The sequence below is a fragment of the Ambystoma mexicanum genome, chromosome 8, assembly GCF_040938575.1.
Source record: "Ambystoma mexicanum isolate Mex_15411 chromosome 8, UKY_AmexF1_1, whole genome shotgun sequence".
Taxonomy (NCBI): domain Eukaryota; kingdom Metazoa; phylum Chordata; class Amphibia; order Caudata; family Ambystomatidae; genus Ambystoma; species Ambystoma mexicanum.
The window spans coordinates 995,830,474-995,846,009 of NC_090929.1; the positions used below are offsets into that span (position 1 = coordinate 995,830,474).

At 49.1% G+C, this 15,536-nt stretch overlaps 1 protein-coding gene across 1 annotated transcript in view; it reads right to left on the reverse strand.

The window, feature by feature from the left end:
• The window catches only part of VPS13D (vacuolar protein sorting 13 homolog D), a 3,263,180-nt gene that overhangs the window by 3,203,934 nt on the left and 43,710 nt on the right, over positions 1 to 15,536 (reverse strand). The window contains exon 2 of the mRNA XM_069610908.1: positions 6,956 to 7,121. Within this exon, the coding sequence (XP_069467009.1) occupies positions 6,956 to 7,052 (97 nt within the window). The 5' untranslated portion in view covers positions 7,053 to 7,121. The remainder of the gene's footprint in view (positions 1 to 6,955; positions 7,122 to 15,536) is intronic.

The following is a 15,536-nucleotide window of genomic DNA, read 5'->3' on the forward strand; positions in this document are numbered from 1 at the left end:
TAACCAAGCTACCTCAGGGGGTGCTGTTGAGCGGCAAGCAAAGATGGCACGCCACATCTAAGCTCTGTGCATAGTGGGACGAAAAGTATGTTTTTCTCTGGCCTAGTTCTACAGTTTCGATTTATTAGTACATGCTTGCATGGTCAACGCGATTGGGTATCTCCAGAGCTGCCGGTGGATTGCTGGATCCCGCGGTGCGAAGATAGACGTTCATCCCCCATGGGTTTCCACGCTCCACTGCCTGAGGCCTTCCCTGCAAGGGGGTGCAGGCGTGGGGAGCTGGGAAACGCTGAGCGGCCCAGCCGGGGGTGCTGGTGGCCCGATAGTCCGGCTGGATTATATGCTGCAAGACTCTGGAATGGCACTTGCAGAGTGTGGACGTTGCCGACAGGGAGGAGTCGTCGTCGTCGTCGTCGACTCTCCCTCCCCCTGCGACTTGTGCTGCAGCCTAGTGGACTGGCGGTGAGAGACGCTGGGCGGCACTGGCTACTGGTACGCTGAGCAACAATGAGGCAGAAACGAGCCAGCGAAGGCTTCGGCTGAGAAGCGCGGTCATGGTCTGCATTGCGACAAAGGCGGATCGCGACAATGTAGGCCCCCAGAGCGGGCAGTGGAGGCGGGGTGCAGCGGTGCGCTGCGCATTGGTGGCATATAGAGTGGAGGACTTTGGGGCCCCTGAGAGTATTGTCTGGATCAGCCACCTGCAGCATGAAGGACTGGCGGGTCTCCTGGGTGCTAGCACAGAATGCATCTCACATGGCCCTATGAAACTGTGGGTTGTTCTGGAGCTCAGTCGGAGCAGAGGTGGGCCTGCAACTTGACTCCTGTGCTTGCCGGTCTTTAGCGAGGCACAACCAGCACAGCCTTCCTCTGAATCACCTGAGTGGGGGGGGGGTAGGGTTGTTCCACGTTGACCCCCGCCTTAGCAGTGACGTAATTATCCAACAGGATTTGCTTCTTTGTCAGTGGCAGGATGACCAAGTGAGCTGGGGCGAAGAAAGGGGGGATATGGATCATTTTGCCACTCCCACCCAATAAACTCTGGTAATTCCAGCGAACCCGCCAAGCTTTATGCAAAAGGGATTTGCCCCACTTAACGTTAAGCTGGATGGGATCACAGACAATGTCTCGTCTATAAGAGTCCAGCTGGAAAAACAAACACAGTGCATTAGAGGCTGAGGGGCAGAGGTTAATGTGGCGGCCTTGCAAATTGCAGTATCCATCCTCACAAGGTAGATGCAGCAAGTAAAATCCAAATGCGAGGACCTGGAATCCAGGTCTCGCAGGAATATTGTGCGCATTATCGGGGTGCCAGAGGAAACTGCTGTGGAGAAATTGGTGCGTATGCTGCTGGGCAATCCAGGTTGGTCACCGCATTTTATAGTTGAACATGCGCACAGGGCACTGGCGGCTAAGCCCAAGCCTTGGGACTATCCTCCTCAAATCATTGCTCGATGCCGGAATTACATGGACAGGGACTTGATTTTGTACCCTGTCAGAGAAATTAACAGGCTTAAACTGGGCTCCAATGTTGTGTACATCTACCCGGACTACACAGCTGCGATGCAAGGGGAACACTGCACCTTCCTGGGAGCGAAGGAGTTACTTTGAGAGAGAAATACACTGTATGCCATGTTATATCTGGCACGCCTCAAGATTCAGCTCAATGACAGGTCCTTTTCCTTCACTATACCAGAGGAGGCTGTGTTCTTCATTGAGGTACGGATTCCTCTCCCCACAAGGCATAATTATATTGGTTGTTGATGTCACTGCCTATTGTGTTTAGGCATTATGTGTCATGCGAGTAGATGGTATTATACTATTGGTCGGGGGGCAAATTTGTATCCTGGACCATTGGGGGTCTCTTTGGGGCCACTCTGAGCAGTAACGGCTGCTTCCCAAGGAGGTGCCAAGGAGGTGCCGATGGTTGAATGTTTGGGGGGGGGATACGTCATGGCCAAATATCGGGGGGCTATGTGGGTGGGTTTGGGATCTTCTATGGCTACTAGTGGTTTGGTTAATGGAAACGAACTTGGTGATAGACTGCAAGGGGTTGGGGGTGTACACTACTGTTGTGGGGGGGAGCTGTTGGTACAGCTATGACACCCACAGAAGTTGAGTCCGAATATTACACTGCTCAGCTGGAAATGTCTGTGGTTTGGGGAACCTGGTAAAAACATGCAAGATAATTGGAAGAGGGCCAACACGTTATTCCTCCAAGTGACGGATATGATGGGGCAGCAAGTACAGCGATTTGTCCAAGGATGGGGGAAATCACAGATATTACACTTCATATTCCATGAGGGCTAGGGGGGTGTTGATCCTGGTACATTGCTCTCTGCAATTTGTGCATCTGGATACCAAAGTGGATACTGCGTGGTGGTATGTATTGGTTCACAGTGTTTTATGTGGTTGGGAGATACTCCTGGCGAATGTATATGGGCCCACCGTGGACAATCGTGAATTTATACAAGGGGGTCTTTGGTTTATGTTCAGGCTACCTGATGGCCTCCGTTATGTGGGGGCGATTTGAATACAATTACATGTACAAAACTGGACTGCACCTCACACACATCCAGGTATCTTACTAAAAAGGCTAGTATTATCTGTACCTACCCGTCTAACCTGGAATTACTCGTTGGTACACGACATGCACTCTCGTATAGAAGTGTGTTGAGTGTTCGAATCCTTAATGACAAAGGTAAAAGACTGATTCTTCCCCGCACACTCTTGGATCTTTCTCCTAGTCTGTTATCGATGCCAATAGCCGTGAGCGGCAGGGGACACGGGATGTGGCGCTTTAAGCCTGCCACGCTGAGAGATCCAGTTTTCACTGCAAATTTACGCAAACTGTATTTTGAGACGAACACAGGTTCCGTTGTGTTCGCTGCCATGCTTTGGGAGGCGTTTAAAGCCTACTTTTAGCAATATGCATTAAATGTATAGGCTTTGGAAGTTGTTTAACATAGGTTCTCAGTACCAGTGTTGTATATTAGCCTAGGAGCTGCGTGAAATAAAGTGAAACCCCAGCTGGAGTTCACCATTAGCTCTGAGTCAATGGCCTGTTGAAATACTATATGGATTTAAGGGATGTAGATATATAAAGATGTGCCTCCTGTCAATAGGGGGGAGCGAGAGAAGAGGAGGAGGTTCACATGGTGACTTGAAACCATGCTGATTCACTGCAGCAGAATAAAACTTTCTCTCTGAGCTGTAAACCAACATTCTGTTCCGGTGTTTAATTTTGCCTTAAAGTTATTTTCTGAACACAGGCGGAAATACTAGAATTATTTATGACAAGAGTTTTCCAGCAGCCACACCTTCACTCACCAGCTGACCTATTCGACACGTTGTTTTCCTTAGATGTTATAAAAATGAAATGCATTGTCTATGGGAGCATACTGTTAATGAACCATAGAGAAATATACTTGGATATGTAATGTAGGGTTTTCTATAGGGAATATATTGTTAATGAACTATAGGGAAATACAGTTGGTGTACACAAGTTGAAACCATGGTAGAGATGAATCATGAAATTGTCGCAAGTCTCTCCCCTTCTCACCTGTCTTTCCTGTTGGCTTGCGACCTTCTTTTGTGACTTCTTCCGCACAGTTCGGGATTTGTATAGAGCTGTGCGCGGGTCCTCGGATTCCAACATGCTTCGTTCAGACTGTCCGGGATGTAACCAGGAAGGAACAATGTCCGCGCACGGAGGCACGGAAGCCGTGACTCGAGAGCGGTGAAAATCCAGGAAGTTGGACAAGTTTAGAGGATGTAAGGAAAAGGAGGAGGAATCAAGGAACCGGGAAAGGGGAAATTCAGGAGGATAGCCCCGAGCAAACTCCGGCAGCACACGCCCAGCTATGGCGAACAGCAGCGTAGAAACACTCAGCACCACAGGGATGTGTCCGTTTAATAGTGTGTGAAGCGCGGAACGTAAAGGCTGGCAAGCTACGTTTCGTATACGACGGCCATTTTGGGAGGGTTACTGCATTCAGAGCTCTATGGGTCAGGGACCAGGCGGTCCAAAAGGGACAAAGGCAACGGTTCATGACAGCATGCCTCCTCTGAAGCCCAGCTCCTCCGGGTTTGCCTGGATGGATAAGGTGGTATCTTCAAATCAACCTGGGGGCATTCATGTTTGAAAGGGGTTCCCAGGTTCGCTCACTAGGTAGATATCCTTTCCATTCGACCAAGTACTGCAGCTGACCAAGTCGGTACCTGGAATCACATATTCTGGAGACCTCATATTGGGGTTGGTCATTGACAATCACTGGCGTAGCTCTTGGAGCAGTTCGAGAGGGTTGGACATATGGCTTTAACAGAGAAGTATGGAAAACTGGGTGGATCCTTTTCCACGAGCGGCCCAGGGATTTCTTCCACAACCCACTGATGTCGGAGTTCTTTCATGTGCCCCCACCTAGGTGCTCAGTATTCCCCTCCTCTATGGAGGGCAGGCTTTGGCCTTTCCCAGTAGGGGGCAGGTAGACTGCAATTGATGCTTAACCTTAGGGTCCTTTGGGGTAGATTGTATCAGGAATCCATTTTAAAAAATTTGAGCAGGCACACTTATTGAGGAGAGGAACTGGGGTACACCATTGCTTAACTGTCGAGACATAGTCAATGAAGGCAGGGGACCCCACTCCCCACCCAGCGACTAAACTTGAATTCAATCTGTAGGAGGCTGCACGCTATCCGTGCACAGCTCCGGGGCTCGTATACAGTGTTGCTGGCATCCCATTCAAGAGAGCGCACCTCACTGCAGCATAGAGATCTGTCCAAGGGTGATGGGCAGGAGCAAGCACCAGTACCTTCAGGGGGTGGAGGCGCTCTCCAGAGCTCCTTCAACCCTTGCTTCCTTTGCCAGCTAGCCTCTACAGCTGTTACTTGCCCTTCCACGCTGCACGTCTCCAGGTCACTGTTTCGGGGCCTTGGGTGGGCCAGCAGGCTACCGCACAGGATATGCACTCAGATGGTAGCTCAGAGGCTGTCAGCAGCCCGGAGACGACTTGATTCGGAAGCCGATTCAGCGCTGGACCCTCCAGTCCGCCCCCTGCAACGGGAGCTGGCAGGGAGGATCCCAGCCCCTCCTTCGAACTTCACCGAAGCTCCGCCAGTGCCCCCGACCACGGGGCTTTCTCTCAGCTGTGGCCTCACATATGCGGCACTGTGGCCCTTAGGTGTTGCAGTAGAGCCCGGCTGACATTTTGTCTGTTACTGGCAGGGAAGTCTCTGTGGCCCATTCTCGCCAGATCGACGGCCAAGCACCTCCAAATTCTAGGGGTTGTTCCACCACCAGTTTGTACACCTCTCCCCCGCTTTTCAGTTAAAATCTGGCATTTCTAGGAGGGGGCTAGAGCCTATGGAACAGGCTCGGGTGTAGGAGCTCACCGGAGAAGCATTTAAGGGCTTCAACGGCTAGCAATACCCTCCACCCCCGCCCCCTCACAAGCCTGGATCTTTTTTGTCGCTCTTCCATTTCTGTTCCCAGCAGCTCTGTTAGCACGGTCATATTTGTATAGACACGATAAAGATCTCTCATTTCGATTACATTGATTGAAATTGGACAGCATCATCACAAAAAGCATCCATATTAAGCAATGCCTTTTTCCCTACCAAACCATCGCTACTGGAATTTTCAAGTTTCCTGCATCTCAGTGCTTCACCAGTGACTGTTTTTTTTAAAGGTTTGCACTTAATAAAATCAACAAGTTTCGAAAAATAAAAATAAATCACTGCTGAACTACGAGCCAAATGTGCCATCATTTTAGGTACATTACATGGTGAGAATATCAATATAGTATTTAGCAACTCATTCCAGATTACTCCAGCTTCTAAGGGCTGGAATAATTGCCCAAGGGCACTGAATTTAGGGTGATCGGAAGAATGAAGCCGAGTCAGCCCTCCCTCTATTTAAACGTGCAGTGATATAGACCAGTTTTATTGCACATCATTCTCGTTAATTACGAATTTTAATAAAATGAGAGGCCAGTCTTTTAATAATAATAAAGAACAAGTAATGCGCATTCTGAACCAAGAATGTAACTGCATGGTTCCGGTTGTATTCACAAACCATTCAAGAGTCAGTCTTGTTTATTTTTCCTTCGCCAGTTCCCCTTAACAGCTATGCATAATCATAATAGGTTACTCGCTAATATGTGGCCTTCACACTGAGAATGCAAAGAGATAAATCAATGGCTCTCAGCCTACCTCGTTCGCGAGAACCAAACAATCCAGAAAGACATCTGTGCACAGGGAGAAAAATCAGTTTGCAGGCTATTAGACAGTCATAAAAAGTCTCACTTCTCAACAATGACAACTCGCCACTCCTTATTGGCCATGAGGCAATTATCACTGACCAACGGCTAGTGGCAAGTGCATATTTAGATGCCTGGCTGTGTACATGGGGAGGCTAGGTTCACTGGTAATCTAGCGTCTAAGCAAAGGAAAAACATAGGTAGCCACTGTCAGAGGCATTTCAACGCAATGGGAGCCCTCTTATTAACTCAGAACACAGAAAGCCATGTCCTTGAACAGCCCTTTTACTTCACTTCGCACAGTCACATGGCGCCTTTTGCTCAAGCAACCTTGAGGTAATCTAAATCGTACTGTGGACAAGGGGGTGATGAGAGACCAGAAACCAGATGTTTGTTGATGTGGGTGACTGCAGGTGCAGGAGAGAAAGAGTGATGCTACAGCACAGTAGATGTCACCCAGGGTCTTTTCCAGACTTCAAAAAGTTAGGCAAGGTAGTGAACCGAAACAGTGATGTAGGCCTAAATCAGCAGGGCACTTTATCTCGTATGTATTAACAAACACTACACATCTGACTGCGTGTACTACATTGAAGATGTATTGTATAATTTAGAGATAATCTTACAGTTTCACTCTCAGATATAGGCCAAGCATATAATATTATTGAAAATGTACAAGTTTTTCTTCATAAAGCAAGTACCTTTGAGGAGTGCCACAGAAAGTTGATCTGTATTGAGGTTGTTCACATATTTTCCCAAATACGTGTTAAGAACCCAGGCCACCAATCCCTCCAACATGACTGTGGCTAGGCGGGGTGGTCACAAGTCTTCTGTCGCTAGACGTTGCACCATTTCACTGCTCATATTCTGAGGGGGGGGGAAAAAACAGAAGTCAGGAAGTAGTTTCATCTTCATCAAACAAGTTTAAGTCTATGTGTAACCACCATCTTAATTAAACCAAACATTCCTGGGGGTTACTAATCATCTGTAAAGCCAACACAAACGCACTGTTGTTTTGGGTTAATTAAAAGTACTAAGTTTAAGAGCAATTTATACCACCTATTGGTGTGTTCGGGCCAACGTTGCTTTTATGTTATTGGGGCAAGTTAAACCTTTTTATTTGTCATTGGGAAGTACTGAACTTCAACATGCGCTGGGAGTCATTGTTTTGGTGCCTCCAAAAAAGGACAATAGGCTGGACACTCCTTTGGTGCTCAAGAGGAAGAAAATACATTTCTTTCAGAGCTACAGGTTTTGAAAAAATAAAAACCTTTGGCGAGGATGAGGGAAATGAAAGGAAAACAAGCATTGGCAAAGCCAATAATTTTGCCAATTGCTATTGTCCATTGCAGTTCTAATATATGTGCGTTGATAGCAAATGGATGAGTGCAAGGGTGCGAAGAATGATGCAAGTAGCGATACAGAGGTTTAGAGGAAGCGAGAGAGCTGCAATCAAGGGAGGATGCCAGTGAAATGGTAAGAGCAACGTTTTGAGAGGTATCAGTGCGAGACTAGAGGTGCAAGAAATGGGGAGCAAGAGGACAAGCAATGAGGATTCAAGAGTGGCAGGGTGAGAGTGTAAGGATGCAAGGCAGGGTGGGAGGGGGTGTTTTGCTTTTCCGTATCGTGTGCGGTTACACTAGCAACCACTTACCAGACCACACAGACCAAAAAGTTCTTGGACTCAGGGAGGCAATAACCCACACTTAGTCCAATAGTTGGAATATAATTGGCTCTTTACAGGGCCTTTTTTCACACATAATATAAACACACACAATACTATAAATCAACACAGCTAATTATACATCAACGTATACATCATTAAGAATAAAGAAAACACCACCGTTAACGTAGTTGAAGAAGAGAACTTAATCTCTGCCACGACAACACCATCCAGTCCCAAGGCAGGTGGACAGAGAGATCACACGTTCTAACGGGGTCTGGAGCGGAGCTTCCCTCTCAGCGAGACTTCAGCACCTTGGGTTTCCAATTCTGATTCTACTACCTGGTTACCCCATCTCTTATGGGAAACGGGTCCCACCCTCCACGAGATGCCAACCGTCCCGGCCGAAGAACAGCCAACAATCCCGAGGGCACAGAATGGAATTTTCCAATAAATAACCCAGCTGTCTCTCGCGTGCTCGATCTCAGCACCCCCCCCCCCCCCCTATCACTGCAACTGCACAGCTCTGACTCGCTTCTAGGCACATCCTTGATTGAACAATGTACCTACTATCCTCCATGATGAACTAATCTGCTTCCAAATATAAACATTGCAACCGTGGCAGAACTCATGTCTGCTAATTAAGCTCACGGAAACATAGACTTTCACTGTGCCTACGGAAATGAATAGCTAAAAGGGGATGCGCAGTGGCGGCATGGTTTTCTTTAGCTCATCTTCTCACACGGATTACAGGGGTCAGCGTTGATAATAGCAAGAGGCGAGATGGGAGAGAGAGAGAGAGAGAGAGAGAGAGAGAGAGAGAGAGAGAGAGAGAGAGAGAGAGAGAGAGAGAGAGAGAGAGAGAGAGAGAGAGAGAGAGAGAGAGAGAGAGAGAGAGAGAGAGAGAGAGAGAGAGAGAGAGAGAGAGAGAGAGAGAGAGAGAGAGAGAGAGGAGAGAGAGAGAGAGAGAGAGAGAGAGAGAGAGAGAGAGAGAGAGAGAGAGAGAGAGAGAGAGAGAGAGAGAGAGAGAGACCTGTCGAATAAATGCCAGCATTGCCATGAAGGGAGAGGCAGAATTTCCAATTCCGAGTTAGAAAATAAATCGGACAATATCCAAATGTAACTTGATAATCGATCGCGATGATGTGTCCGTTTAATATAGTTGCAGCATTTCTTTAAAATCTTAAACCCCAATGCAACTGAGAATGTTACATCTTGGCTTGCTCAAAGATGAAAGTCATATACCGCTCCTATGAAAGTACAAAGCCTTTGACTGCATACAAAAAGAACCATAACCTAGGACAGAAAAGGGGTCAGAACAGGTAACTGAGACCAACGGTCAATACGGGAAGGACAGAGGATAAATACCCCGTGCAATACAAAATATCAGACACAGCAATCAGTAATGACTGGCACCAGTCTTGTGTGTGGTACTGGTACACACACACACCTTCTTTACAACTGTGTAAGGCTCCAAGACCGCTCAGCCTTTTCCCCTGACAAACATGTCAAAGCCTAATAGCTTTGGTAGCACAGGATTGGGAGATTCGACAAACACTACATTCCTGACCCTCTAGGGTCCATCTGCCTGTGCTGTGGCTGCAGAAAACAAAAGGGAAAAGTGGTACATGCAGCAGTGCAGCCCTCCATCCTCCTAGAGATGCGCCTATCGTTATTTCGTACGTGCTTACCCGTTTGCTGATCACCTCCTCACCCATGAACGGTGCACAAACCCTGGCAATGTGTCCGCCAGCAGCTGTGGTCCACGCGCCACCTGAGGACTACCAGGTTTCACCATTGCGATCTTATTGCAGAGATAACCATATACTCCAGTGAGAGACCAAGGATCGACTTCCGCCACACAGCTTCAAAGAGCCCAGTGGCTATTCCCAGCCATGCTTCAATTCACTCTGGGCGACGCAACTCGCATCATCAGCACACTGGAGGATGCGGAAGACAGTTTAAAGTTGCTTGCCCCGGGGGCGGGGGGGCGTTGTTGCGCACATCTATGATGGCCGCCTAGGTGGAGAGCACCAGCTCGATCGAAATCTTTTCATCTATAAATCCTGCCAGTTCTGAATTGGCAGACGTACGATTGCAGAATACCACGGGGGAAGGTTCGTAGAAGACACCCTGTGAAAACGGAGCGCGTGGACCCCGGGCCGACGGAGATATCCACAGGTGCAACTGCAGCGGCCGTAGTGCTGCGGAGTGACCGCCCGTGAGTTCCAGGCGACTTCCACTCGAGCCGGGGCTCGCACCGGCGGGTCGGCCAGGTGGGGGAGGGGCAGCCCGCCAATGCACAAGCGCTGCCGTAGGGCGGGGGTGCTCTGCTTTCTCTTCCCGCCTGTACGAAGACAAGTACTCGGACTTTCTTGCACCAGGCTCAGGGCGAAAAAATCCTGCCAAGTGCTCGAGGGTGCGTCGCGACGGCAACGTGTTCCCCCTCTGATCCAGATCCCCCCACGGCTACGTCCAGCTAGGACGGTGCTGGTGAAGTAAGTGGGCCGCTGGGGAGGGGGGACCCCAGGGACCAGTGCCTCGGTGCACAATACATCTGGGTCCTCACAAGGGTGGGGGAGAACGTTACAATAGTGTTAAAAAAGAAGCTTGCCGCCACAGCACCATTGAAGGTGTGGGAGACCCTGCGGGAGGGTGCGCAGCCTGGCGCTGATCTTTTTTTTTTTAAGCGGTACACCCTGCCCCCGGTGGACGAATACTGCGGAAGACTAACAAATACAACCCTGGGGGTGAGTGTACATCGGGGGTGAGATTGAACCCATCCCCACACCTGCATTGCGGTTCGCCCGAGTCTGGATGCGGGGCACAGGCTGTGCTGCCACCATATAGCATAATCCGATACTGGTCGCCAGCAGCACACATACGTGGGGGAACACAGCCCACCCCAAAAGTGACGTCGCCTAATGGGCCGCACTGAGAAGAAAGCTGTAGGGGGAAGAAAGACCGGCCCAATGGATTCCTTTACCAGCTCCCAACCACAGGAGGCATCTGGAGGGGCGACACAAACATCCGAAAATCGAGACGCAGACCCTTTGGACCGCTTGGCAACAATTGTGCAAAATGGGTTCCTGGCCGTCAATGTCAAGTTGGACGATATAGTGGCGAGGATCGGGTCCCTGAAGGCCCGGGTAGAAAAGGAAAGCGCACGCATTTCGGAGGCGGAGAACAGAATAAGCTCAAATGAAGATGTAGTTTTACAAAGGTAGCGGGCGCCCCTCTCTCGCAAGAACAGACATGATAACCTGTTCAGTGGTTATTAACCACTTGAGAGTTCGCAGCCACTGCTTTTACTCACTGTGCCTTTCACAGATGGGTAATATCCATTTGCATATCAGTCTTTGTCCTGCCCAGGGGCAGTCCAGCACCGAAATACAATGGCAATTCCAATCTGAACGAGAGTACCACCAGCAACCCCATACACGTGTTTCACCCTTGTTGGGGATCATCAGTGAGGTGAAGCGGATGCCTCTCTAAGCACAGTGAGAGGGAGACCACGTCTGGTTGCCCCCAGGAGACCTAGGGTTACCAATCCCAGGTTCCTTAAAAAATAGTTTTACAAAGGTAGCGGGCGCCCCTCTCTCGCAAGAACAGACATGATAACCTGTTCAGTGGTTATTAACCACTTGAGAGTTCGCAGCCACTGCTTTTACTCACTGTGCCTTTCACAGATGGGTAATATCCATTTGCATATCAGTCTTTGTCCTGCCCAGGGGCAGTCCAGCACCGAAATACAATGGCAATTCCAATCTGAACGAGAGTACCACCAGCAACCCCATACACGTGTTTCACCCTTGTTGGGGATCATCAGTGAGGTGAAGCGGATGCCTCTCTAAGCACAGTGAGAGGGAGACCACGTCTGGTTGCCCCCAGGAGACCTAGGGTTACCAATCCCAGGTTCCTTAAAAAATAGTTTTACAAAGGTAGCGGGCGCCCCTCTCTCGCAAGAACAGACATGATAACCTGTTCAGTGGTTATTAACCACTTGAGAGTTCGCAGCCACTGCTTTTACTCACTGTGCCTTTCACAGATGGGTAATATCCATTTGCATATCAGTCTTTGTCCTGCCCAGGGGCAGTCCAGCACCGAAATACAATGGCAATTCCAATCTGAACGAGAGTACCACCAGCAACCCCATACACGTGTTTCACCCTTGTTGGGGATCATCAGTGAGGTGAAGCGGATGCCTCTCTAAGCACAGGGCAGGACAAAGACTGGGCAGGACAAAGACTGATATGCAAATGGATATTACCCATCTGTGAAAGGCACAGTGAGTAAAAGCAGTGGCTGCGAACTCTCAAGTGGTTAATAACCACTGAACAGGTTATCATGTCTGTTCTTGCGAGAGAGGGGCGCCCGCTACCTTTGTAAAACAATCAAATGAAGATGTGTTTTCTCAACATGGCCGAGATATAGCCCAGCTTCAGACCGAAATGCGCAAAACCCAGAGCAAGTGCGAGGATCTTGAATCTAGGTCCCGCAGAAATAACATTCGCATTGTTGGGGTCTCGGAATCGTTTGGCAAGGGCTCCATGGAAAGACAGGTGAAAGAACTACTAAAATCGGTGCTGGGAGCGGAATCCCCTTCTAACCACTTTCTCATCGAGAGAGCTCACTGCACGCTTGCACCCCCTCCGAAGCCGGGAGCTCCACCCCGCACCATCATTGCGCGCCTTCCAAACTACAGGGATAGGGACACAATACTCCGTCTATCCAGAGAAAAAGGAACAATACATTTCGAGGAGAACAGAATTCATATATATCCTGACTTCTCCGCGACCATACAGGTCATACATCCCTCCCCGGGGTTCTCTGGTATGGGGGGGAAATGGCTGGGAAACATGTTACATTGGTGAATACATATGGCCCTAACATAGATGACCCAGACTTCTACTTAAATATATATGAAACCCTTAAACTTGAAGCTTCTTCCATAATATGGTGGGGGGTTGGGGACTTTAACATGGCCCTGGACCCCACAACAGATAGATCTAGTGTGAAAATGAGGACACCAACTAGAATGGCGCTGACGCGGAGGCAGCTTCTTTCACAAATGGCACTAACAGATGTATGGTGCACATTACACCCGCATGTTAGACGGTACACCTACTATTCATCCGTCCACGACAGTGAGTCGCGAATAGACTATTTCTTTACCTCACAGGGCCTTTCCGAGACGCTGCACAGCTGTGAGATTTTACCTCGTACACTGTCTGACCACTCCCCAGTCACACTGGAGCTTTGGTTGAGAGATACTCCCAGACCAGCTAGGAGATGGAGAATGCCGGGGGCGGGGGGAATGCTTGGTGACCCTGGGGTAGTAGAATCCCTACGCGAGGAAATAACGGAATTCTTTACTAATAACCTTGGGTCGGTGACGCTGGTCTCCACTGTCTGGGAGACTTTCAAGGTCTGGGCTAAAGGGGCACTCCTGTCGAAATCTACTGGTCCCCTGAGGGGAGTGAGGAGGGAGCTGGAGGAGGTGGAAAGCGCCCTAAACAACCTTGAGGAAACCTATAGTCGCACACACGATAGGAACACCCTAGCCGAAAGAATACATCCGTGATTTCAATGACCTGGCCACCAGAGAAACACAGTATATGGCAGCCCCGTCCAGAGCACGCAGGTATGGCGAAGGAAATAAGGCGGGTAGAACACTGGCCAATCTGATTAAGCAGGAGCGACAGCCACAACCTATTACTAGTATTCAAGATGTGAATGGTGAGGTCAAAACAAGCGAGGTGGATATAAACGGTGAGTTTGCCCAATTTTATCAAACACTGTATTCCAACAGGGATAGCAAAATGACCACTGAGATAATGACATACTTAACATCGTTAGGGCTCCCAAAACTCCCACTTGAAAACAGATTGGCCCTAGATCAACCAATCACTGTGGAGGAAATGGAAGAGGCAATCATGGGCTGGCGTCAGGCAAAGCACTGGGTTCCGATGGGCTGGGGGCTGAATTTTATAAGGAGTTCCGCAAGGAGCTAACTCCCGTGCTACTGGGGACCTGGGAGGAAGCCCTAGAGGGAGGCATACTACCCCCGACAATGAGGAAGCCCTAGAGGGAGGCATACTACCCCCGACAATGAGGGAAGCCATCATAACTGTATTACCTAAACCCGACGCCCACCTAGCGACATGTCATTATACAGGCCCTTATCACTTATCAATGTCGATGCCAAGATATTTGCCATAGTTCTGGCGAACCGGATGGCACCATTGGTCTCGACATTGGTCCTTCCTGATCAGAATGGGTTCATTCCCCTGCAATCCACTGCATTGAACCTCCGTAGATTATTTGGTATAATGGTCCAGATTGATCCCAGGCGGAGTGCAGCTGCCGTTGCACTTGACGCCGAAAAAGCGTTCGACTCCGTGTCCTGAAAATATCTCTTTAGTGTATTGGAAACATTTGGGGCGGGACCTACTTTCATTGGGTATGTTCGACTGCTTTATGCCGCTCCAGGAGCCAGAGTATGCACCAACAGAACCGTCTCCGAGATGTTTCGATAAGGGAGGGGCACAAGACAGGGATGCCCCTTCTCACCCATTTTGTTTGCTTTAACTATCGAGTCAATGGCAGCTGCTGTTAGACTGAGGCATAGAGACAGGGGAATAAACATGAAAGGCGCGATCCAACTGATTTCGCTCTATGCAGATGATACGATCCTATACATCCGCGAATCAGAAAAAAACAGAGCCCATTATGACAGACATACACGAGTTTGCGGAGTATTCGGGGTATGTCATCAACCTAGCCAAGTCGGAAGTATTTCCGCTCACGCCCTCCACTGAATGCCCCACGAATATGTGCGGCCTGAAATGGTCAGAACATCATATCAGATACCTTGGGGTGCTAGTGTCCAGAGATAGGCAAACCCTTTACACGAATAATCACGAGAAGGCGCTGCAGACGTTGAGCACTAAGCTACAGATCTGGGGACGCCTCCCCATATCCTTACATGGCCGAATTGCCTTGCTCAAAATGATAGCCCTCCGCAATCTATTATTATATTTTTTTGTAAACATACCAATATGGCCGGGCAGAGACTTTTTTTTACTAAGCTACGGTCGTTAATAGTAACCTTCATAGGGAATGGTAAGGCGGCGCGAATTGGGTGGGAAAAAAATGACAGAACCCTATGATACTGGAGGTATGGCTGCTCCAGACTTTGAGCTTTATTATCTGGTTGCCCAGGCGCAATTTGCGAAGTATTGGTATGAGGACTCTGGGGAAATGCCACTTACATGGGTAGAGGCACAAACTATATCCCCCAGTGGACATTAGGTCAGTCATATTTAATACAAGACACAGGGACACTTGTGACTATGACCCGGTCAGCTGCACGGTCCGTGCTTGGGGCGCATTGTTTAAGAGGCTAAAGCTGGAGACACCATATAACTTGGAGGTCCCCCTGTTGAACTTTCCGGGTATTCCCCCCACGTTTGATGTGGGTATTCAGGAGGTCTGGGACCCACACATGGAGATGAGGGTGGGCGATATGTTTATAGATGGCAAATTTGCAACTAAGGAGGACTTCGTGAGAGCGATGGGGGGGTGGACCACTTAAAATATTGCAATACTATAGGGTA